Source organism: Colletotrichum fioriniae (assembly GCF_027942845.1).
Source record: "Colletotrichum fioriniae strain IMI 355084 chromosome Unknown scaffold_10, whole genome shotgun sequence".
Taxonomy (NCBI): Eukaryota; Fungi; Ascomycota; class Sordariomycetes; order Glomerellales; family Glomerellaceae; genus Colletotrichum; species Colletotrichum fioriniae.
The window spans coordinates 1765402-1789711 of record NW_027076846.1 but is presented as its reverse complement, the minus strand read 5'-3'; the positions used below and the strand labels follow the sequence as shown (position 1 = coordinate 1789711).

At 54.5% G+C, this 24310-nt stretch overlaps 3 protein-coding genes across 3 annotated transcripts; all 3 read left to right on the top strand.

Annotated features, from left to right (window-relative positions):
• Positions 1-1764: 1764 nt before the first annotated feature.
• N0V96_008514 (uncharacterized protein) lies at positions 1765-5666 on the top strand (the record flags this gene model as incomplete). The annotated part of the gene is made up of 5 exons (XM_065758356.1): positions 1765-2936; positions 2992-3464; positions 3517-3801; positions 3852-4159; positions 4209-5666. 5 exons carry the CDS (start codon positions 1765-1767, stop codon positions 5664-5666), a joined length of 3696 nt encoding a protein of 1231 aa, XP_065613111.1.
• A 1887-nt stretch (positions 5667-7553) lies between these two features.
• On the top strand, positions 7554-12198 carry PAN1 (actin organization and endocytosis protein; the record flags this gene model as incomplete). The annotated part of the gene is made up of 4 exons (XM_065758355.1): positions 7554-8395; positions 8454-10979; positions 11037-11812; positions 11927-12198. The coding sequence occupies 4 exons, from the start codon at positions 7554-7556 to the stop codon at positions 12196-12198; spliced, it is 4416 nt and encodes a 1471-aa protein (XP_065613110.1).
• Positions 12199-21479: 9281 nt separating this feature from the next.
• HCM1 (Forkhead transcription factor) lies at positions 21480-23702 on the top strand (the record flags this gene model as incomplete). The annotated part of the gene is made up of 1 exon (XM_053190131.2): positions 21480-23702. The coding sequence occupies one exon, from the start codon at positions 21480-21482 to the stop codon at positions 23700-23702; it is 2223 nt and encodes a 740-aa protein (XP_053052553.2).
• Positions 23703-24310: the final 608 nt, after the last annotated feature.

Below are 24310 nucleotides of genomic sequence, written 5' to 3'. Positions count from 1 at the left end.
GCTCGCGCGTGGATGTTCGTGGATATGGTGAAGCGGCCTCTGACCTCTGAAGGTTCGTTTCTTGATCTTTCGCTCAGAGTTCTCCTCTTCGTCTAGTGTTTTGTTTTGTGCGTTTTGTCTGTACATCAAACAGCGGCTGAGTGAGCTCCATCAACTTTGTTTTCAGCTGCCAGGAGTGGGCAGAACAACGTACCCATGTCGAGGCGGAGGAGAACTGTGAACAACACATAGGTGATGGTAGTAGATTGTGTATTCGCGTGCACAGAAGATTGTACGAAGTATCCGTAAGGATACACAGATTCTCGGTACCTTCCTTGTAGGTTGCAGGGGAAAAGGGCCGCACACAGCAGAAACCCCACTGCAGGGCCAAGGCTTTCCGCCTCGAGAAACGCCCTCTCATTGGTGAAGTGCCCTTGCTCTTGCCTGTCTCTCTTGGGTGTCTCTCTCCCGCTCTCTTTCCCATCGAATTTTTGGCAATGGCAGCAACGGAGAAACCCCGCGTCTGTCTCATTGGGCGACGCTTCCGGGGGGCCAAAAACAGGATGTGCATCGATAACATCATAGCTGCATCAACCTAGCTTCGTTGTCTTTCGCCTTTCCCCTATGGATACACGTACATGGCCCTCAGCACCGGCCTCTCACTTTCATTACTGCGTAGACTCATCTCTTCCTCTCGCGTCTCCAAACCTCCTAGTTGAATGAACAAGTACTCTTTTGTATCCACGCACACCCCCACCCCCCTTCATGCTCCCCCAATTCCGATTCTTCCTGTTCGCTGTGTCTCTCTTGCGCGGCGTGCCGTGAACACCATCTTTCTTGGTCTCTGAGGTCGTGTTTGTTCTCCAACATCTTAATCCAAATCCATCATTCCCATACCTGTCTGACCAACCCGGCGCTACCTATCCTCACCACTCACTCACTCACCTCAGACTCTACTCACCTTGAATCCGGCCAACCCTACTCGCCCGACTCTTCCTATCTCATCTCATCCCATCTTACCTTATCCTCCCCTTGCCCAACAGAGTCCCTGATCTGACCGCACCTTGCCCGACTCGTGCTGCCTTGTCTCTCCTAGCGGCCAGGGTCAGGTCCTCTTCTTCCAAGACTCGGGGCATCCATCCGCATCCACTCACCCTAATCGTCCGAATTTCACCCCTCGCTCGTTGCTACCACGCTATCCGTAGACCGTAAGGATACCTAGCGTAGTGTACGAAGTACCGCCGCTGCCTCCAGTCTTCCCTTACCCTTCCCAGCAAGGTTCCTGGTTGTTGCCGGAGGCTTGCTGCACTCCGGTTCTTTCTTCAAACAGCTATTCCCTGCCCCCCGAACCTAGACGAACCTCTCCCTCTCTAAACAGAGGATAAGGACCGTCACTTATTAACACCCCTCCGCCGTCCGTCTTCTTGTGCACACACTTTTTGACCCCCTCTTCCTCTGATACCTCTCCCACCTTCTGATAACTTCAACTTCTCTACTATCTCGAACCATCCATCTTCGCCTCGTTAGCTCGTCGACGGAGATACATCGCCTTCTCTCTTTCCCCCTTACTCTCCTCTCACCTTCTTCTCGCCGAGTGCAAACAGCGCAATCGCCATAGTATTGATTAATCTCGACGACTTGCCTTTGGATAACGTTACATGGCCCAATAATCGATTACTCGACCTTGACGGCCTCGAGGGCCCGAATTGGCCGAGGCATTCCCACGACGACGACGGAATAGGCTGGGCTTGGACCCCCGATTACTGCACGTCAGTTCTGTCGACCATGGACGCTGCCGCGAACCGACGGTCAATGCTGCCCACCATTCAGACGACACATCATGGAGAGCCACACACCACAAGTAAAAGCTCGGCCTCAGAGCTTCGAAGTGTCTCGACACCAGCTCTGGGCGGCAAGAGGCGTAGTTTCTTAGCAAAGACCTTCAGGAAGGTTAGCAGCAGTTCCTCCTCAACCGATCTCGCCTCCATGTCTGAGGAGGCCTCGAGCGGCCTCCAAATGAAGAGTAAACGGGTTCTTCACAAGAACAACGGATCTGGCGGCTCAAATTCGTCCTCTATTTTCTACCGCCTCAACCGACGAGCTTCCAAGGACTCTTCCGCGAGCTCGCACATGTCCGAGGAGACTCCCAACTACCTCAGCCCTCAGCCGCCGGCGCCGGTTCCTATCAAAATTCTCAAGCACGGAGCCTTGAAGACTGACAGCCGTCTGTGGAAATCGCGCGCCGAGTATGTTGTCTTAACTGATGGGCACCTCATCAAATTCAGCAGTGTCGAGTCAGCAAGGGCGAACTTTGCTGAGCTTGCCCCGCCGTCTCAGCGCCTGAAGAGGTCTTCGACGTCTTCCACTTTGAGTCAGGATGGGCCACACTCTGATGGTCGGGTCGAAATTCCCCTGAGTAGGATCGTCAACATTTTCAACGAAGAGGGTGTAAGCCCTCACTTTGGGCTGGATGTCTGGTGGTCCGAGACATCGCCAATGGTATCTTGGGCTTGCACAAAGTTATTCTTTGGAATGCCTACTGAGCGAGACGATTGGATGTCGGAAATTCGCCATGCTATTCGTGAGTCTGTGGGCTCAGCCGTTGTGCCAAAGGGGCTTATTGCCCCCAACGTCGAGTCCGCCATTTACAACATCGTTGCCACACAAGAGCCCGCGTGCCGAGGCTGCCCTTTGGATATCTTTCCAGTCGTTCAACGCACCACCCTCCTCAGTACCAAAGCCGAGAACATTGAAAATGCCAAAAAGTCTCGTGACGGATCATCGTATTACTTGCTTCTCGGCCAGAACAAGTGCTATCTTGTGCGAGTTGCCAGGACTTCCGTGTACAAAGCCCCTCAGGATATCGAAATCAACACCGTAGTTTTTGGCTTGACATCTCTGGTCCGCTTGAAGGCGACTATGGTCCCGCACGAGGAGCGGTTCGTGCTTGGATTCCGGTATGTGTCTGGTGTATTTTGCGGGCCCCAACAGTGTTACTAACCCCTGCCCAAGACTCCCCTGTGAAAACGAGAAACGACTTGAGCTGGCTAGTCGGTGGTACAGAGAAATCGTCATGACGTTCATGAAGGCAGATCGAGCAGTGAAGCCTGCTTGGCCTCAACACATGCAACGGCACATTTTCGATATTAGGGGCCTGACGGCTCAATTACTCCTTCCAACAGGTCAAGACTATGGCGGACTCAAGCGCACCCTCGAGGCGTATTGTGCGACGTTCCAGTGCAAGCCTCCTGAATGGACTGTGAATTGGAAGTGCGAACGCCGAGAGCACTGCCCAGAATTTCGACTCCTCCCTGCGAAGGAAGCAGGTGGATACACGGCACTTCAGCTTTTGGCAGTCTTCAAGGCCCTCCGCTTCAACGACTACTTCAAGGCTCTATCGTTCCGTGACGTCGATTTCTCGCCCCTTTGCGGCCTGACCGACGTTCCAGGATGGGACGAGTCCATAGCTGACATTTCTCGCGATGGTAAGTCGGCAGTTACCCATCGTTTTCTAAGCATTCAAGCTGACCGTGGTAGGGTTTGTCATTGACCCCATGCATCGAGATATCATCAAGACTGCCCCACTGTTATCTCAGGAAATTCACGCCGTTGCCTTCACCTCTGGTTCTGTCCGTAAGATAGACTTAACCAACGTTCTGGCATCGCGGAATATTGTCGGTGTTTCACGCGCTCGTGCCGGGACCAAGAAGGATCCTGAGGTCGTTCGTCCTATCCTTCTTCTGCTCAAAACCCGCAGTACTCCTTGTGATACTTTGTTGGTCGGGGGGAACCCTCTGACGGCAGCTGAAGTTGACGATCTTGGTGAGTGGACTCCGTGGGTTATTACAATTCACATGGCTAATGGTATTCAGTGGGCGTCCTGCATATCCCCGATCTTCTCAAAGAACTCGACATTTCTAGATGCAATCTTGATGAGAGAAGCTTGGAGGAAGTTTGGGATGCTTTACCCTCACAGGGATATAAGATGGAGGCCCTCAATACTTCTCGCAACATTGGACATGTGGACCACATGGCGGTGAAGCAGAATCTGGCTCATTTCTACAACTTGCGAAAACTCGGCATCGCGGGAAATTGCCTCACTCAGGCCAAGGATACCATCTTCCTTGATGAGACTATCATGGGATGGGGCCTTGAGGAGCTGGATCTCTCGCACATCAACGTAAGTTAGGTAAAACCTTGCTTTCATGCAGTTGCTGATTCTGTCCTAGCTCAATGACGCCACGTTGCAAGTCCTCGGCGACTACTTGAAGTCTTCACAAGCCGATTATCTCCGCAGGCTTGACCTCAACAACTGTGCAATGACCGGTTCCCAAATTGCCACTCTCTTTCGCAGCATGGGTGAAGCAAGAGTGATTACTTGCTCTATCAGCGGCAACTATCTCGAGAACGGCACGGACGATTTGGTATCTGCCATTGTTGATAACTTCGGGCCGACGTCCCTCTTCATGGATATGGTTGAGTTTCAAAACGAAGACAACTATATAAAGCTCATCAACGCGCTCTCGATCAACAACTCGATTCGACTGCTGAGCCTGGTGGGAACCTCGACCCCTGGACAAGTCAGCGAGGACGCCTGCATGGCCGTGTCAGAGTTCTTTGCCACGAACAAATCAGTTCAATACCTCGACTTCTCTGGATTCTCCGCTAAGCTCGACGAGGGTCAACTTGGCCTGGGCTTCTCGCGGTCACTCTCTGGACTCGCTGAGAACAAGACGCTGCGTCACCTGCGAATCCGGAATCAGAAGTTGAATTTGAACATCGGTGATCTGGCACATGCGATCCAACTCAACCAGACCCTCACGACGCTTGACGTACAGGAGAATAACTTCAATCTGTCCAACTTGTCCCATATGGTCAGATCTCTTGACCACAACAGCTCTATTCAGGAATTCTGCCCATTCTCTCGGTCCGAGCTCAGCCGGGCCATCAAGTTCAGCGTCCAGAACGTTGGGATGCCAACGAGCCAGCCGACATCGTCTCGAGCCCGCCGCGCGTCCAAGGTCCTTTCAAAGGCCACGTTTGACAACTTCGCAATGGAAATGGATAAGAACAATGCTCTCATGGAGAACTTGAAGGACGAGTGGAGCGTCAAGACGGCTCAGATTGAACGTCTTCTCGAGAGAAATCGGACCTTGAGCTCTGAAAAGGAGATGGCGATTATGCAGTGGGATCCTCAAGTGGAAGGCCAGGAGGACTGGATCGCCCTTGAGCTCGGCACTGTCTATGGAGGCCTTGCCATCAAGGCTATGAAGACCCGACGCAAGATTATGCAGCCTGGCTACCGCGGCAGTGTATACTTTGGCGCAAATACTCCGCCTCTGGAGGGGATGGAAGAGTTTGGCGCCTTGGCGGCTCCTCACCATGTCACTCGCGAGGAAGTCATGGAAAGCCCCGCGACAGAGGTCGCCAGCGGTTCCTCCGGCCTTCCGACGCCTCCCGAATGGGCTCCTGCTGAGAGCCCTGTCAAGGAGTATTCAATTGCGTCCAGCGCACCACCGTCTCGCGATGCACCTCGCATCATCGACGAGAACTCTGATGAGTTCGACCTTTCTCTTCTCAAACATATGATACAACATGGATTCAACCTCGACGATTCGACGCAAGGTCAGGACCAGGACGTCGGCAGGAAAGCGGGGCCCTCAGTGTCGACAACCAGACTCAGATGAATCAAGTAAACAACCGAAACGAAGAACAAAAACATTGAAAAAGAAGGAACGAAAGAAAAGCGAAACGAAAAAAACACGAAACACACCAATCATGTGTCCCCCATACAATCTCCCACGTTTACCAAATCATTAGACATTAGCGACGGCAACATCATTTTTCAGATTTTTCAGTGTTTCACAAGGCGTCATAAAAGGGAGGAACAGGCGTTTTCTTGGATTACCGCGCGGGATTGATACCCAGACTCGCAGCAAAGCTCTAGTACTAGTGTTTGATTCTATTGCGTGCCATGGGCACGGTTGGCTTCCTGTTCCGGCGTCGGAGGTTCCTCGCTCAGCATACTTACTCTGTTTTGGATTTTGCCCATGTAGGAATACTATCAGAGAATGGGGTATGCTATGGTTGGAGGGTAGTCAGTTTCTCACCGATAATACATAATTGTGAGATTATTTAACGTGGCTTGGTCATGTCCGCTTCATTGAAAGGATAACAGTAGCTCCGCGCCTGACAATGATAATGTTTCCGCGCATGGTACGCATCGCCAACCCCGGATTGCGGGCCACTGCATGCGGCGCCCACCCGGACCCGGATGTTGTTGGCCATTGGCCGGCGGTGCGGGAAGGAGGGCCGCATGTTTGGACCAGGTGGAATGGTGTCAAGACTCCGTAAGGGCGCAGCGGTACCTTACTCTGTATTCGTAGAGGCTGAGATGTTTCACTTGAGCAATACCCACCAAGACTTGCTGCAATCCCTGCATATACGTTACGCGCAGGCGCAGGCGGCTTGTGTTTGCCCATGCATTGGGACCACTGGCTGCCATCTCCCTGTTTGCGCGGACCGACGTGTCGAAACTCTGATGCTGCAGATGCGGGGAGGGGGACAAGACTACAAGACACGAGGAGCGATAATGTATTATGGGGCAGAAGCTGTGGCTATAACCTAAGTATTTGTATGCTTGGCATATAAACGATGTTAGCAGTCCTACTCTATAAGTCTGTAAGAGGATGGAATGTGGCAAAGCACACTTGTCAGTTGAAGTAATATGGACGACTTCGAACAATGAACTTGGACGACACACGCCTGCGAAGCTTCGATGCATTTATCGAGGACCGAGCGTACGTTTAAGCGAATGGAAGTCAGAAACGAGGTTGGGCTCACCCATGCCGACTTGAACCGAGATACCTTGCACTTATCTGCCTTTCTGTTAAGAGACTTGCGACCTTAATTGATGGCAACCTATCCCATCTATAAGCAATCCCAAATAGACCAATTGTTGAAAGCTCTGGGCTAGATTCGGTTCTTGGGCACAATGGTCCTGTAAAGCTTGACGATGCCGAAGATAGGCGCTCCGCTAAGGACATATGCACCTCATAACTGTACGCGGTTCCAGCCCATGCGGCATCACGTAATGTTCTGCAATAGGAGACCCACTTGGAGCCCAAGCCACATTTGGACACTGACAGATCCCTGTTCGGTCTGCCGCCAGGCTTGCCAGGTTCCAACTGGGCAAACCAACCACTTCACCTTACTGGCCCCCCCGTTTAAGCCGCCGCACCTTCCTACTGAAACCTCCGTGTCAAGCTGGACACTTGTGAGCGCTTCGTCATCCAGCGTTGCCATCAACTCCGGCCACGACTGACTTTCTGCTTTTCCTATCCCCGCCTCCTCCGCGACCTGTTGCTTTTGCAATTTTCCCAAATAAGAACTGGCAAAAGCTCTCTCAGCCAAATCCTGATCGACGGAGATCCTCCGCTCGTGACGTTCGTCCCATCCAATTCTCAATCCCCTTATCGTCTTGTGTCTCCTAACCCTTCCATCAGGAGTCCCTCCATCTCTGACCTTTTCTTTTCGAAGCCCGACATCCTCGTCGGCACCAACCCTCGCCCATCATGTACTCGAACTCGAACGCCTTCCTGGGCGGCAACAGCCAACGGCCCGGCGCGCAGCAATATGGTGGAAGCTCTTTCGGCCAGCAGCCAGGCCAGCAGCAGCAGCAGCAGCAGCCGAGTCCTTTTGCTCCTCAGCCCACGGGTTTCGGTCAGGCGCCACTGCAACAGCAATTCACTGGCTACCCGGGGATGCAACAGCAGCAGCAACCGCAGCAGCAAGCTCCTCAACAGCTCCAGCCCCAGTTTACCGGCTTCCCCGGCCAGGCCCAGCCGCAGCAGAGCTTCCAGACCGGCGCTCCCCCGATGCCGTCGATCCCCTCGCAGTACCAGTCGCAGTTTCAGCAACAGCAGCAGCAGCCTCAGCAGACCGGGTTCCCGGGCCAGCAACAGCAGCCTCAGCCGACTGGTTTCGCTCAACAGCAGCAGCCTCAACAGACCGGCTTTCCGCAGCAGCAGCAACCCCAGCAGACTGGCTTTGCTCAACAGCAACAGCCTCAGCAGACTGGTTTCCCACAAGCTCAGCAACCTCAACCTACTGGCTTCCAGAGCCAGCAGCAGACGGCTGCCCCGACCCCTATCAAGCCCCAAGCTACGGGTTTTAGCCAGATGGCTGCTTCTTTCCGAACCGGAGGCACGCCGAAGCCAGCGGGTCGCCGCCCCAAGTCTGCCAACAAGATCCCAAACATTCGACTATCTTTCATTACAGCTCCTGATCAATCCAAGTTTGAGACTCTCTTCAAGTCTGCGGTTGGTGAAGGCCAGGCAACTACAATGTCCGGAGACAAGGCGAGAGACCTGTTGATGCGATCACGCTTGGATGGCGACTCGCTCTCACACATTTGGTCAGTGCCTTTCTAGCTTTGTCATTGTAGTAAATTGTACTAATGGGGTAATATGCAGGACTCTTGCCGATACGACACGATCTGGAGAGCTTCACTTCCCCGAATTCGCTCTCGCAATGTACTTGTGCAACTTGAAGCTCACGGGAAAGTCCATACCCCCGACATTGCCCGAGAACATCAAGAATGAGGTGTCCAGCGTCGTGGACATCATCAACTTCAGCATTGCCGAGGACGCCGGCCGAGATACACCCGGCAGCACTGCTACCGGCAGGTCGAGCACCGAACCCACGATTCATCAGCCTCAGCCTCAAACCTCAAACTCTCAGCTTTTGCAGGCACAGATGACCGGTTTCCCCGGGCAGCAAACTCAGGGCTTCGGGCAGACACAAGGCCTGCAACCTCAACAGACCGGATTCCCTGGCCTTAATGCGCAGCCCACCGGAATGAACCCTCAACCCACGGGATACAACGGTCCACGACCGCCAATGCCGCCCATGCCCACCGGATATGGCAACAGCCTCACGCCGGGCGGAGGTCCAATGGCTGCGCCTCTGAACGCGCAGCCTACCGGCCGCCCCGGCCAATGGGGTCTCGTCAACGCTCCCTCCACAGGCCTGCCCAACATCGATGCTCTTCAGGCTAGAATGATGCCTCAGCAAGGACGGGAGCAGGGAAGCTTCACTACGCAGGGTCTGCAAGGTAATGCCGTCATTCCTTGGGCTATCACCAAGGAGGAGAAGCAACGCTACGACGCCCTCTTCAAGGCTTGGGATGGACTTCACAAGGGCTTCATTGGCGGAGACGTCGCCATTGAAATCTTTGGACAGAGTGGTCTCGAGAAGCCCGACCTTGAGCGTGTCTGGACCCTTGCTGACAATGGTAACAAGGGTCGCCTGAACCTGGACGAATTCGCAGTTGCCATGCATTTGATTTACAGAAAGCTCAACGGATACCCCCTGCCTAACCAGCTGCCGCCCGAGCTTGTTCCTCCCTCGACGAGAAACTTCAATGAGTCTATTGGCACCATTCGGTCAATGTTGAGCCAGGAATCAGAGTTCCGTTCCAAGTCTGGTGCCGCTTTGCTTCCTCAAAAGACTGGTGTTAGCTATATGAAGACTCACTCGTTGAGAGGCACCCCGGGCGGCCAGAGCACTGGGCGTAAGGATGCCACCGTTTTCAAGAACAACGATGAGCAGGTCGGATACAGGTCTAGCGCTCGTCGCCGTGTTGGCAACAACTCGCCTCGCCCCGAGTCGCCATCCTCTACCGCATACGATGACCTCGGACTTGATCAATTGAGAAAGAAGATCCGGGAGAAGGAAGTCCTCCTCGACGCCATGGATTTTGCTGATGAGAAGAACTTGGAGGAGGATGACTTGCTTGACAGACGTGACCGTCGGGAGGCCGAGGAGCTGTACCGCCGCATTCGCCGCATCCAGGATGACATCGATGCGAACCCGGATGCCGCACTTTCGTCGGGAGACTCGGAAGCCGAGAGACGATCCTTGAAGCGACAGCTCCAGACTCTCACAGACAAGGTCCCTGAACTGGCTTCTGCCGTTCGCAAGACCGAAAAGGCCATTGCAGAAGCAAGACTCGAGCTCTTCAGGCTCAAGGATGCAAAGGCACACCCGAACAGTGCCGCTGCTATTGTCGGCACTGGTCCTGGGGGTGCCGTAACAGAGTCTGACAGGCTGAAAGCCCGGGCCAAGGCTATGATGCAGCAACGTACTGCGGCCTTGACGGGCAAGAAGGTCGAGTCGAGCTTCGACGACGAAGGCCCCAAGCGCCTCGAGGAGGAGAATCACAAGATCAAGACCGAGAAGGAGAACAACGAGAGCATGGTCAGAGATGTGGAAGATTCTGTGCGTGACTTTGCTCGCGGCATTGAAGACAATTTGAAAGAAGGTACCACGACGGCCTCCAACGAACACGAGAAGAGACGCTGGGAAGACGCTCTGGGCGTCGAGGATGAAGTCAGAGATTTCATCTTTGATCTTCAGCGATCTAGCCGTGCTGCACGTGTTCGGGCCCAGGACCGTCGTCCTACTTCCTCGTCCTCGCCTTCGGCTGCTCGTGCATCTTCAAGGGAGCCTGCTGCGGCCAGCCCCGCCGCCCGCCTCGAGAGCCCTGCGCCTCCATCGCGTACCACCACTCCCGGAGGCTCGTACTCTTCTTACAAGACCCCCGAGGAGCGTGCTGCTTTCATCAAGCAGCAGGCTGAGCAGCGTATGGCTGAGAGACTTGCTGCCCTGGGCATTAAGGCTCCCACTAAGCCTGGTGAGACGGCTGCCCAGAGAATGGAGCGTGAGAGAGCCGAACGTGCCGCTAAGCTGCGCCAGGCCGAGGAGGAGGATGAGCGCCGCGAGACTGAACGTCAGGCCCGGCTTGCCGAGGAGACGGGCGCTCCGGCTCCGGCTGCCAAGAAGCCTCCCCCGCCGCCGTCGAGGAAGGCTGCCAAGAGCGATGCTGCTGAGAGAGAGGCCTCGCGAAAGGCGGAGGAAGAGCAAGCGGCTAAACAGGCCGAAGAAGAGCGTCTTGCCAGGGAGCATGAGGAGCAACAGCGTGCCACCAAGGAGTTGGAGTAAGTTTGTTCCTTGGAAAAATGATCGAATACGAATATGTGCTAATGAATACACAGGGCGAGCGCTAGAGAGCAGCAAGATGACCTTGAGACTGAGCGTCAATCTGCAGCTGCTCGTCTCAAAGCACTTGAGGAGCAAGTCAAGCAGGGCAAGCTCAAGAAGGAAGAGGAGAAGCGCAAGAAGAAGGCAGCCCTCGCTGAGCAAAAGGAGAAGGAGGCTAAGTTGGCAGCACAGAGGGCCGAGATTGAAGCTGCCCGTCAGCGCGAGTTGGAGCTCCAACGCCAGCTCGAGGCTATGAATGACGATGATGACAGCTCATCAGATGACGAAGATGGCCCATCTCAAATTACCCCCCAGGCCTCCACTCCTACTCAGGGCGGTAGCCAGATCAGCAGTCAGGAGCTTGAGAAGCAGCCTTCCCCGCCTCCCGTTCCAACGGTGGTCACAAGCCCTCCGACTGAGAACGAGAGCCGCAATCCGTATCACCGCATGCTCTCTCACTCATCCGAGTCCACCTCGGCCCCGAGCGAACCCTCCGCGCCTGCCGCCGCCCCTCCTCCACCTCCGGCGGCTGCGCAGTCTACTAACCCCTTCCACCGTATGGCGCAAGAGAGCAAGGCAGCTCCCGCAGCTGCCTCTCCCCCGCCTCCCTCCGGACCTTTCTCCCGCAAGCGCCCTGATGAGGACGATGACTGGGGCACGGATAAGGAGGACGACGAAGATTCCGACGATGATGACCGCCCTGGCGGCAGTAGCGCTGCGGCTCTGGCTTCCATCTTGTTCGGAACCATGGGCCCCCGCGACCACTTTCAGCCACCGGAGACAAGCCGATGTCTAACCCTGTCAGCCCGGCCATGGGTAGCGACGCTTCGCCTGCGTTCCCTCCTCCCCCGCCGCCTATGCCAGCCACCGGTGCTCCTCCTCCCCGCCAGGCCCGGCACCTGAGGCTCCTTCGGCCCCTCCTTCGGCCCCTCCTCCGCCACCGATGCCGGCATCGCCCGCACCGGGTGGTCCGCCGCCGCCTCCTCCTCCCCCTCCAGGCATGGGAGCTCCCCGCCACCACCTCCCCCACCACCGGCGGGTGACGCACCGTCAGGCCCCCCAGCAGGCGGACGACCCGCGGGTCTGCTCGGGGAGATCCAACTTGGCAAGGCGCTGAAGAAGACCGAGACTCGCGATAAGAGCGGTGCCGCTACTGCAGGCCGCGTTTTGGATTAAATGCTAGATGCTAGTTTCAACAGTCCGTGCTGGGCTGTGGCTGGCTGTGGATGCAGGTGAAGGATGTCACGGGGTAGGGCAGAGAGAGAGAGAGAGAGAGAGAGTGAGTGAGAAGGGGATGAGAAGAAAGAGCTATGTTCAGGTAGCTTCCAGGATTGGTTGGAACTCGATTCAGTTCACATGTGGCAAGATTTTCGCTAAGAGGGAGAGGGGTTTGGAGGCGTGCAGTAGTAGGTATTGTTCCCATTATCACACAGATGTTCCACACCAGCTAGTAATGCAAACCCCGAATTTCGTTTCTTTATCCTCGTCAAGTCTCTGTGGGTTTTCGGTTTCTTTTTAGGCCCGTGACCTTCCCCCTCTCTCCCCGCCGCCGCCCGGCCGGCTGGCTGATCAGTCCGTCGTGTCAAACAAAGAATCTGAGCTGTGGGCTCCGGCGCGGAGCTGCGTTAGCTCTGGTGTATCGGGACCATGCGTTGCGCTGCGTTGCGTGCGTGCGTTTATATTGAGAATCACTTTTCTTTTTTTGGTCCCCTGGAGTAAGAGCTTGAGTGACGTAAAGTTACTTCTAGCTTTTCTTCTTATTCTGACGCCCGATCGAGTTCGTGTGTGTTTGAGCAGCACACGTTTATCGCTTGGAAGGATCGTCGTCTTTCTGCAGGGAGGAGAGCGCAAGTCCAGTGCGGCGGCGGCGGCGGCGATGGTGTTTAGTGTTTAGTGTGTGATGTTTGGATGTTTGTTTGCTGTGTGTCTGAGTCTTGAGTGCAGTGCACCCAACCCCTCTTCCCCGAGTCTTTTCGGGGATGTATGTTTTTTTCTCTTTCTGATTATGGATACAGCTACGTTTTTATGTTTGCTTGGATTTTTACCTGTGCTATCTTTCGTATTTTGAGTCTCCGAGGTAAGGAGGGGCTACTCTTTTTTCTTGGGAGGGGGTAAGGAGAGGGGGATTAGGTTCAGAGGTATTTGGTCCTTTGTGTTGGTCGTTTGGGTGAGCATGGCAAGGTGGCGAAATCTAGAGTTTGCGTAGGTGCGTATGGTCAGGGCGAAGAGGATGGTGAACGAGCCAAGAAGGGGGGTTTTCTAGTCTATCTTGCCTTTTTTTTCGAGGGTCTCTCGATGGGGGATTGCTTGAAGCTAACGAAAGTCAAGGTACTGTGGTACTGTACCGCTGGATTACGTGCATCTCTCTCTCGGCCCATAACGGGCAGGGACTTTGAATGTGAAGATCTTTCACTTAACAATCGGGGGGGAGGGGAGGATGCCCATGCCGTGGGCATCGATATCCTACAGTAGGTCGGTCTTCCTCTGTTCCTCATAAGCCAGACGCGACTTTGGGACGTGTGTCGCCTTTCTTCTTGAGAGCGCGATTGATATGTTTATTGACATTCGGTTCCTTTCGCCTGATAGTTCCTGCATCCTCGAGAAGGTGGTGGGAAGGGCAGTGAGAAAGAGGGGTGGTCAAAACGGGTTTGCGCCATCTGATGCGGCGCTGGAGGAAGAGGGGGGGGAGGTGGCGTAGCTGCGATATCTCGCTTTACTTCGTACACTACTGCAGGTTCTTCTTTTTCATGTGCGACATATTACGACATGATGGAGTCTACTACTGCAGTCTGCAGGTAATCTTCTCCGCGCAAACTAGGTGCTGCCCCCCCTCTCTTCATCTCCCCTCTACTACTGCGTATAATCCCGGATTTCTCGGGAGCGGCTGCTTTGTATCGGGTTCTAGTCGTGGAGACTAATGTAGGCGCGAGGCCTACTAACACCATGGTGAAGAGGAAACACTCTAGTGATGGGCTAGATATGCAGGTCGATCGTCTTAGTCTTGGTGGCAACTCGACACGAAAGAAAGCGAGCTGGGCGAGATAGCTATAGAGAGCGTGAGAGCGCCTACTGCTACTGCTACTGAGATAGAGGTACAGGAGGCTGAGCAAGAGCTATCAAGAAAGACGTTCAACGTTCAAGGTTGAAATACGGTTGCACTCGGCTAGGAAGCTTGGGACAGGAACGACATGAAGAAGGAGGGGGTGGATCTACGGTACGGGTCCTGCGTTTCCCCTCCCCCCTCTTCGACTGTTCGAGCTTTCACCCACATTGAGGTTCGAACGTTTCTATGGATCTGCAAGTCACATTTCGCCCGTGGCAAAGCGAGCAGCTGTAAAGTTGAGATGCTGGGTCCATGTCGGTCGTCGGAGGTAGAGTCTTTGCAGAATATGCTGGGGAGACAGAGAGAGAGGGACGTGCTCTGCAGAGCTCCTGTCTGGCCTTTTGGGATCTTTCTCGTTGGCCCCCGGACCCAGGCTGTCACGGTCAGAGGAACAGCAAGTGCAGCACTACGACCTCGATGAAACATATGCACGGATGAGGTGCTCGTGAGGTGGGAAAAGGATGAACCCCAGTTTAGAGCTACCCTGGAAAATCCTCCCAGCCACCGGACTTTTTTTCTGATCTCATGGAAAGTTTGGAAACGGCCATGGAAGGATAAGGGGTGAGAACGGCAGACTTGTGTGTGCTGTTGAGACTCGGGAAGATCGTGTCTCGGTCCTCCGAGTCTGTGTGTTACAGCTTGAGAGGGCCGATTGGGCTCCGGGGTGGCGCTTGGAAAAGAACGCCGGATGCTCTCGAAGGAAGCGGGATGGGATATTTCTGGAGCGCCCTGAGGTAGTCCCAACAATGGAAGGCCGAGTACAGAGCAGTACCCACCTACGTCTTACGACATGGCTGATGTGAGGGAGGAAGTAGAATGCGATGAATGGCCTGAAAGGTTCTGGATGATGGGCCGGAGATCAGACGTTGGCCTATGCTTCATGCTTGCTTTTTCGTGAATGGGAGGAGCCCTACCACCTGGTCTTTTACGAACCAAACTCGTAAGACTTAGACAATAAAGCCGAGGGACCCGTTTTCCAAACCAGCTTTCGCACGTAGAGGCAAACTTTTTTTGCAAAACTAGTGAAATAAGAAATCGAAACCGAGGCGGACGGATGGGCCGTGGGGGGAAAAAAGCAAATGAGATGGCAAATGCGTTGTCCATGGTTGGGAAGACCGGAATGAAGGCATTGCTGGCGGCAATTGGGCATCTAGAGTCGGCCAACTTTTGGTCGTCAATGCTTCTTTCTAGGGTGCTGAGGATCACAGACTCGACGTGGGATCGGTAAACGGACGGACGGCGACAGTGCGCGTGAGCTGAAATGCGCCCAAAGCTTTCCTCGGCTGCCTTGATTTTTCTGGACTACGGAGTACAGCCCGTAGGGTTATCTGGGCGATATGGGGCTTTTGGTATGGCCTGACATGGGGGATGAAGCTGGGGTTGGAAAGACCAGTTGCTTGGAGATGATAAGGTAAGGCAGAGTAGGCCGCAGGCCGTAGGTTGGCATATGCGGTGGTGGCCCTCTCCTCTGGGTATGGAGTATGGCCTATAGAGTATCGTCACGCTAGAGACGACACGCCGGACAAGGTCGGTACTGAATCAGAGATGGGATGGGAATGAGAATGGGAGAACGGCCGGCACTTTGAGTGGGTATATCAAAAGCAGCGCTATTAATATCGAGCAGGCAGGGATATGCGCTCCGGGGTTCCCAGAATGAGAGTGACAGTCTGTGAGAGGGAATTGATGGAGAGGAACGCAGCCGTACGGAGTACATACAGATGGAAAGGAAGAAAGGGAGGGGTACGGAGTACAGTAGTGCGATGCAGCGGCGCGCGGGTTGTGGTCCGCCGCGAGCGTTCGTGCATTGAAACGGACAGACGAGAGTTCCATCAAACATCCAAAGGGTGTGAGCTGGCAGTTGTCCGGGCCGGGAACCGCACGAGAATGAGGGAGAAGAAGAGAAAAGAGTGGCCAGAGAATGACGAAAACTCTGTCGCATTTCTGCCATGTGTCTCTGAATTTTGATTCCATGAGTTACTCCATATCGTCCGGCACAGGGAAGTGAGGATGAAAATTTGATCGCCGGAGCGGATTCCGTGGGGATCTCGATGTCTTTTTTCCCCCTTCTCTTGGGCAGAAAAAATGGAAGAGACTCCAGTGTCAGTAGAGCACGAGGTGGAAAAGATGCCGAGATGGGGATAGCGAAGAGTCAGAATTCGGGGCGAGCTAGATGCGTTGTCAATGATGTGCGAGATGGGATATCTCCCGTAGGGAAGATTTGCATCTTATGCGAAGATCGACTGACAGGGTGTGAGGACTGGGCTGAACCTGGCAGTGGAAAAGCCAAGGTAGGTACGGTACCTGGTGACCCCCTCCTGGTTTGTGAATGGATTGCGCAGAAATGGGAGGGGAGGTTCACATGGGAGAGGACGCCCGTCAGGTACCGGAGGCCGGAGCGATAAGGCGAGCGGTGAATGGTGAATATCAGTGCCAATGGGGGGAATCAAGAATGGGACGGGGCAGAATGAGTGGTGAGAGATACAGCGGCAGGAAACTGAGAAATTGCTTCCCAGAACCCTGCTTGGTCTGCACCACACCAGCTGAGCCAGAGCGTAGCACTTGCACCTGCCTGCACATCCCATTGCTCGCACTTGCGACTTGCAAGTTGCACGCATTCCCATTTGCCAAGGTGCAGTTGGCAGTTGCAACTTGTAGGTAGCATGGTGGCACCTACCTCAGGCCAGGTACGCTTACAGGGTACGTACTTTCTGGACTGGGATGGAAGTGGCTTCGAAACCTGGTGGGACCTGATGACAGGAACAGGCAAGAACGGGCAAGAAGTTGGGAAAGCCTGGCAAGTTGGTCCCAATTCTGGTTGAAACATTGTCAGCCAGAGGAACCAATGAGACGGCTCGAGGTGGAAACGGTTTGATTGGGGATCGAGAGCTGGGGCCAGGTCCGGGCACTGGCGGAGACACGAGGTTTCTGGAAAGAGTAGCCAGCCAGGAAACATGTGCGAAGGGATTGGCCACTGCAGCGTGCTGGCGGTAGCGAGAAGGGATGATGTCACGGATGGGGGGGAAAGAGTTCGGGAGGGGAGGTTTCCGCTCTCGGTATTTCGTATTATCGGATGCCCTGGGCCATTTGGGTCGTGCGGGAATACCAAGACCGACCTTACCTAAGGTACCGAGTACGGATACTCACCAACGGCTGAGAGTCTCATGTCTCCATCCCGTCAAGCACGTAGCAGTGGTCATGGACTCATAGACCCAAGGCAGCTTTACAGAGAGAATTGGAGCGAACAGGTCACAGGTATCATGACTAGTGTCAGATGCCTTTCCAACCCGTAAATCCCCAGTGGCTCCCGTGGTCCTGTGCCTGACAGTAAGGAGTGCCGATGATGAGATGTTGTCTTGCTTTCCGAGACCCTTTCCCCGTACCTGGCCGCGCTGGCTTCTAAACACTCAGGTTTCGGGCCCGGTGGAGAGACACATGTCGTAGCAGTCTTGTCGCGATTGGCGCCACGGCCTGGATGTTGCCTTTTTGTACAACAGAGTTCCAGTTTCTCTTCATCATCAATGGCTGCCTCCGTTTACTTGTAATTGATAGGCATGGGTTGAGGCGAACAGTGACACTCACAAAACTCTCACAACGGGCTGCAACCCGTCCACCCAACGTTCGTTGGACGTCGCCCATTTAGACATGGCATGCTTATTCGTCAGGCTCGCTCCAATGCGACACCGCGGCTGTCGTCGCCTTTCCGGAGAGGGCAAAGACCCATTCGACACCGCTCATCCATGGCATTATTAGCCTTCCAAGGTTTCCCAACGTATATCCGTGCAGCTGCTGTTAGTGTCTTCACGGCCGGCGATGGGCGCTCCAGAGTGCTCCCTGCGCCGAGGCTCGAGCATTTTTTAGTCCTTTTGGACCTCCAGACTACACTAGAAATCCATGGGTACCCTTCCTGAACAGCGCCCCATCTAGCCCAGTTCTAGAAGTCTGTTTCTCGCGGTTGGGAATCAAACAGCTGGGATAATGGAAGGAAAGCATTGACGAGAATTTGATCATTCTGATGGGATCCTCCACAGGCACGGACAGGTTGGTCATGCTCGGCCCAGAAAGACCCGTCTAGCCGTCCAAGACTTTTGAAAACGCAGAGCACGAGGCGAGAGATGAGATCAGGCGGAATGAGCGCGCGCAATCGTCTCTCATCTTATATCATCGGGAGGTAAAGTGAGACGCCCGTCACATTCCGTACCTGACGATCTGGCCAGCATTTAGACGGGGGTGGTCTTGGTACCTAGGTCTCGGTCTCAGTTTCAGAGCGGGGACAATCGTTGCAAGACAACCTAAGCCATCAAAAAGACTAAGATGGGGTGGGAAGAATATGAAAATTTGTTTAAGTGGTGTCAGTCTGACAAAAAAGAAAAAAGATGTCGTCTAGCCTTTCTAGCGGTTATCCGTGATTTCCTTTCCGTGATGGCTCCTGATGGGCATATGAGTTGGGATGACCCAGTTTCATCGGATGGGGGCACGGCAGCCAATCGGGAGCACAGTCAAGTGATGTGACCCGCTTGATTGGCTAATGGTAGACGCGTTTGTTGTTTTCTTCCCAAATCGGTGAGACGCGTCGGCTACGCGCCGACTTCATTCCATCATCCATGACCTGTGCCTCGAACCCTCGACCCAATCAATCCCAGCAGCGAGCACAAGAAAGAGGTCATCCCAACGAGACCAGATGAGAGCACCACAGAGAGGACCACAGAGCCGTCGCAGAGCGAGACAGTGACCTCTTTTCGAGCCCTCACAGGCTCGCACACACAAACGCAGCCACATCGCACAGCCATTGCCTTCGCCTCTCTGTCTACTTAGATAGGAAACCCAGTTCATCACGGCTGCAGGTCAGATCAGATCAGCCAATTGACGGTAAACGAGCGCTTAGCCGAACAAGCCAAAACCGTGAGGAAGACTAGCATTACGACCATTGCCAGAGGAAGAAAAGGCAAACTCCATGGTCTCTTTTTCGGGCCTTGCACTACCAGCTGGACTCGACCATGTTCGGCCTGGGCTTCCTTTGACACTTTGGTAGTCTCGAGATAGTCGCAACACCACCAAGGACGAGGTCGAAGTCGAGGACCGGAGCGATATCACAGTTTGCACCATTGCCCACAGCATCCACAGATATTTCCCCGGCTGAGCCCTGCATGCAACACCATTCGCTGCCCGTCAAGCTGCATCTAGAGGCTCTAGCTGTTATCTACAGCATCCATCCCTGTGGCGTGCTGGGAAGTAGGGGACCTTGGGGGTGGTTCAGTGGTGCTGGTGCATATGCGGTGGAAATTCAACCTTTTTTGGTGGCAGACGCGCGCACATTTTCACATTTCTGTTGGAAGACAGCGCGCGAAAAGAGGAGTGCCATACGCAGTACTCCGTACATACCCTACAGTAAAGCCCGTCGGTGGCCCACCACGGACTCTCGCATGAACTGCAAAACCTGCTTGCATACAGTACGTGCATAGCATAGCCTTCCCGTCCTGTCGCCAGCTTTCGCCCATTCACATTTCGTACAAACGTCGTCACCTCTAGGCTCTAGGAAGTCTGGGATCCTCTTTCGTCCACATCTTCTCCTCCTCTGTCTGCCGGACGTAACCCGCGCGGACACCCTTCCCCCTCCCTCCCCACTGGAACTGAGTCTGACAGGCCTGGCCCCGGGAGCCCTGAGCTTCTTCTGCTTGCCCGTTCTTGTTCTTCTTGTCTCCTCAGTCGGTTCCCTTCTGAACTTCGACCTGAACTGGAGCCGGGTGAAAGTCTGTTCGACTTCAAGCGACCGGGCTGACTTGACCCTCTCTTTTTCTTCGACGGCGTGGCCCAAGCAAACGCGCAAAGACAAACGCAATTCCTCATCCTCCGCGCCTGACAGAAACCAAACGGTGACGGCTAAGGGCACCGACCCCGGATGCGAGCAGCTCTCTACCTTATCTACCTTAGTATCTAGTCACCTAGTATATCTTCGGATACCTTACACAGACTGTGGACTGCACTATGTACTACTGTCTACCGGTACTTCAGGTCTCTGCCAACCCAAGTGTGCGCACTTCTTTCTGATCGCTCTCCCGCTCGGCGACGGTTGGCTTCCAACTTCGACCTCTTTTTTTTCGGGACGGCGTGTTCCAGCAAACGGTCGACCTTGCCGTGCATCCCATCATCGCCCATCCATGATGCTCCTCCACCTTCTTCACACTTAACACTAATCCATAGTCCATACCCATCATCCATGCATGCTGCTCATGCTGCTACCTTCTGTGCCTGTGCCTATGCCTATGCCTATGCCATCGCACCCCGGACGATATCAAGCACACGCACATTCATACTCGCACTCACACTCACTCACATTCGCGCACACCACACACACCTGCTCCATTACACTCCCTGCATCTAACCAGACTACGGAGGTCCTTTACACTACACACCCTTGCTGCCACTTCGGCGTACCCTAGCCTGGTCGGTCGTGTCACAGCCCACGCTCCTCTCGTCCAATCGCCCATTCCTCCCGTGCTCCAGAGGCCCCACCCGACATCTCTGGGCTTGCTGAGCTGGCCGCCCACCTCTTCAAAGACATCCCGGTCCTCTCCACTCGCCTTGGCTGAAATCAATCCATCTATCCATCCTTCTGCCGCCGACTCCCACACTTTGCTCTACCTACTCCTCCTCCTCACTACCTGCTCTGACCTACGCACGCCTGCTGCCACTACCACTACCACCACCACCACTACCACCGCTGCCGCTGGCTCGCCTATTACATCTTACCTACCCTCCTCTCCCTCGCGTGGTATCGTGCCTGATATCCCCTCTTTTCTTTTCACCTTTCTGCAGCCATAAGCCATACCTCACCCTCACCCTCGCCTGCTGCTCTCCTCTGACTCTCTCTCTCGCTCTCACACACACTCACACTCACACTCACACCCCATCGCGCATTATCGATTTCGCACAGCATCGTCGTCGCTCTTCAACGTTGTCTGTCGGGCACCACTCTTCGCAGAATATCGCCATCGCTTGCCTGATCGCATCGTGTCGATCCAGCGATCCCGTCGCTAAACTTACAATTTGACCGCCAAAAGGCCCCCTTGCATTCACGACCCACAACTCATTTCCAAAGTCTAGACCCGACCTAGGTGAGCCTTGAGTCTCCTCTCTCCTTCTCCTCCCTTCAATCATGCAAAACCCCGTTCGGGTTCAAGAACCTTGAAGCCGGGCCCTGTCAGGTTGACAGAGTCAAGACCACACCGTCAACTACTTATCTAACCTTATGCCTTTGCGGCTCGCTGACATGCCCTCCCTCCCACAGCCCACTACTTGCCGCGAACGCACTTGACGCAGGTTTGGAGACGACATCATCCAGCTACAATCGGCCGACATGGCCAAACCCACGCGCTACACCGGCTCTCATGAGCCTTTGCAAATCTACCAAGACGACTTTTTCGAGAACTCGACAACAATGATCAACCACGCACCCATGCCTGCCGCCTCCAAGCCACCGAGGAGGCCGCTTGGCGCAACAAGTACCAACAACGTCGTCCTCAACCCTCCGATGCTCGCATCCGACAGGCACTCACCTCTCAAGGCATCATCAGGCAACATCAGATCGCACCATGCTCCGTTGAAGTCCCAGGGCAGCAAGTTAAATATGGTGCCAATGGCGCCACCATCAGCAAACAACCAAAACACCGATTCGCTACACAAGAAGCCCTACTTATCCAAGTTCAAGACCGTCGCACAGAAGCCGCCTTCTGTGGATTTGGCTGCCGGCTTTGGGAAAGAGAACGTTCACCCCCAGTTGTATCCTGCGCCACCGACCATCAACTTCGATCAGTTTTACATGCACAAGGGACCCGGCAAGCGCACATTGATGGAGGCTGCGCCGATTAAGGAATCACGACCTCTAAAGAAGGTCAAGGCCGACGAGTCTGGTCTTCCACCCCACGACTCTTTCCCTCCAATTGTCGACGATGGGACGAAACCAGGCCACAGCTACGCGACTTTGATTGGGATGGCAATTCTTCGATCACCACTGCGACGCCTGACACTCGCACAAATTTACAAGTGGATCTCAGACACGTACTCGTTTTACAAGGCGGAGGAATCGGGATGGCAGAACAGCATTCGGCACAACCTCAGCCTTCACAAAGCCTTCATTAAGGTGGAACGACCAAAGGACGACCCTGGCAAGGGAAATTACTGGACGATCCAGGAGGGCATGGAGCAACAATTCATGAAAGACAAGCCAGCAAGAAAGACGGCAGCGACCGCCGAAAACGTGCCTGTCATGTCAACCCGAATGGAACCCTCGAGGCCGGCCAACATGCCGATCCAGGAGCCGACCCTTCCGCCTCCTGCGCCGATCAGGCATGCGACGACGCTCCCGCCTCTGCCTACTTCACAGGCCACCGTTGCCGTTGAGTTCTCATCTGATGCCACCATTCCTGTCTCGGACTCGGCCGCACCGGAAGATGGACAAGATAAGCTGGACAACGAATGCTCTCCTCTGCCGCCTACGATGCATTCTTCACCGCCAATTCCGCGGCACATGGAGCCCCGCAGCCGCACGCCTCCTCCGCCTGGCCGCGGACCTATGTCGTCCATCACCAGATCTCACAAGAGAAAATTCGCGTCCATGGACGACAGTGGTTACATCTCGTCTCTCGAATCCTCTGCGTTGCGCCCGCAAAAGACTGGCATTCTTACTTCAGAGGCTGATCGCCCTCGTAAGCGCAGTCGCGCTGGCAGGGCCGAGGATGAGATTGCTCGCTTGCGCGCGTCGTCTTACGATAGCCCTAGCAAGGGTCGGTCGTATAACGCGTTCGCCCCACCGTCCTCATCGCCGCTCCGCCAACAAGGGCAGATGCTGCCACCGCTCACGCCAGCCATGAAACTGAAGCCGCCTACCAAGGCCCCGCCTTCTGCCTCGCCCAACACCAACCTTCGCCAGCACCGCGAAAATGTCCGCCAGATGCTGCAGTCTCCGATCCGCAAGATGGTCGGCACCGGTGACGGCAACGCTCCATGGAGCCCCGCTTTCAACTTGGACGAGAGCGTCTACAACTACAACCTGATGGCCGCCGGTGACTTTGACATCTTCCAAGACATGGACAACGACTTTTTCGACGGTCTACCTCAAGAGTCTCCCTCCAAGAAGTCTGGTGTAAAGCGACCCCGTCTGGAGCGCACTCACTCTGCCAATGCCTTGGCCGACACTCATGACTCGGGTAACGGCAACAAGTCGGTTCTCTCAACGCCCTTCTTGAAGGCACCCGCACAACCTTCCGCCATGTGGGAGACTCCCAGCAAGGTCTTTGACGGCCTGTCCTCCCCTATCAAGGCCAACAACGACGCTGCTGTGCAATGGAGATTCCCCTCGCCGACCAAGATATCTAGTTCATTCTACGAGGTAGCGGCCGAGGGTGACTGGCCTTCGTTCTCCTTTGACACGACAGACTTCTTGTCAGAGGAGACCACCGAGTACTCGGGTCTCGACATCCTGCAAGGCTTTGAGAAGATTGGCTCTGGCTCCCAGCCCAAGGCTTCCGGCTCCAAGCCCAGCAAGCCTGCGTTTGGACGAAGCTACACCACGCAATTCTAATCTGTTGCAACGAGAGACGATGACGACCGTTACGATGTATGAACACACTTACTGGCATGACGTCCCGATGCATTCAGGCATTCAGGGCCTGTTTCGACACACTTCTCACGATAATGGAGCGCGCGGGGGAAACACAAAAAACTTTGGGCTGATTTTAAAGACTAATGTCTGATTCGGGCTTCGAGGCTTTCACAACTCTCTTGTCCATGATTGTTTGCTTTATGATAATGACGAAGCAGTGCACATATAATGTCTTGGCTCTCCTTTTTTTTCTTTCCGGTGGGCAAAGGGGGGAAAGCGAAGGGACATCATCATTCTTGAGAGTCACGGAGGAAACCATGAGATTCTTGCGCGTTTTTGCTTTTGCTTTCGTCGGCCTTGGACCAGGTTAGGTTCGGCTCGAGATTCGCTTTTGCTTTTTATTGCTGTTTGGCCGGAATAGGCTATTTTGTTGTTGTCTTTCTTGCTGTGTAGGAAAATCCGGGTTGGATGTGTAGCGTATTAGCTTCGCTCCTTTTGCTAAGCACACTGGTAGTGATCAATTCTATGGAAACACGCACTAAACAGAAGATCCTTCTCGCAGATGTTGTTGATGATGTCAAATATGA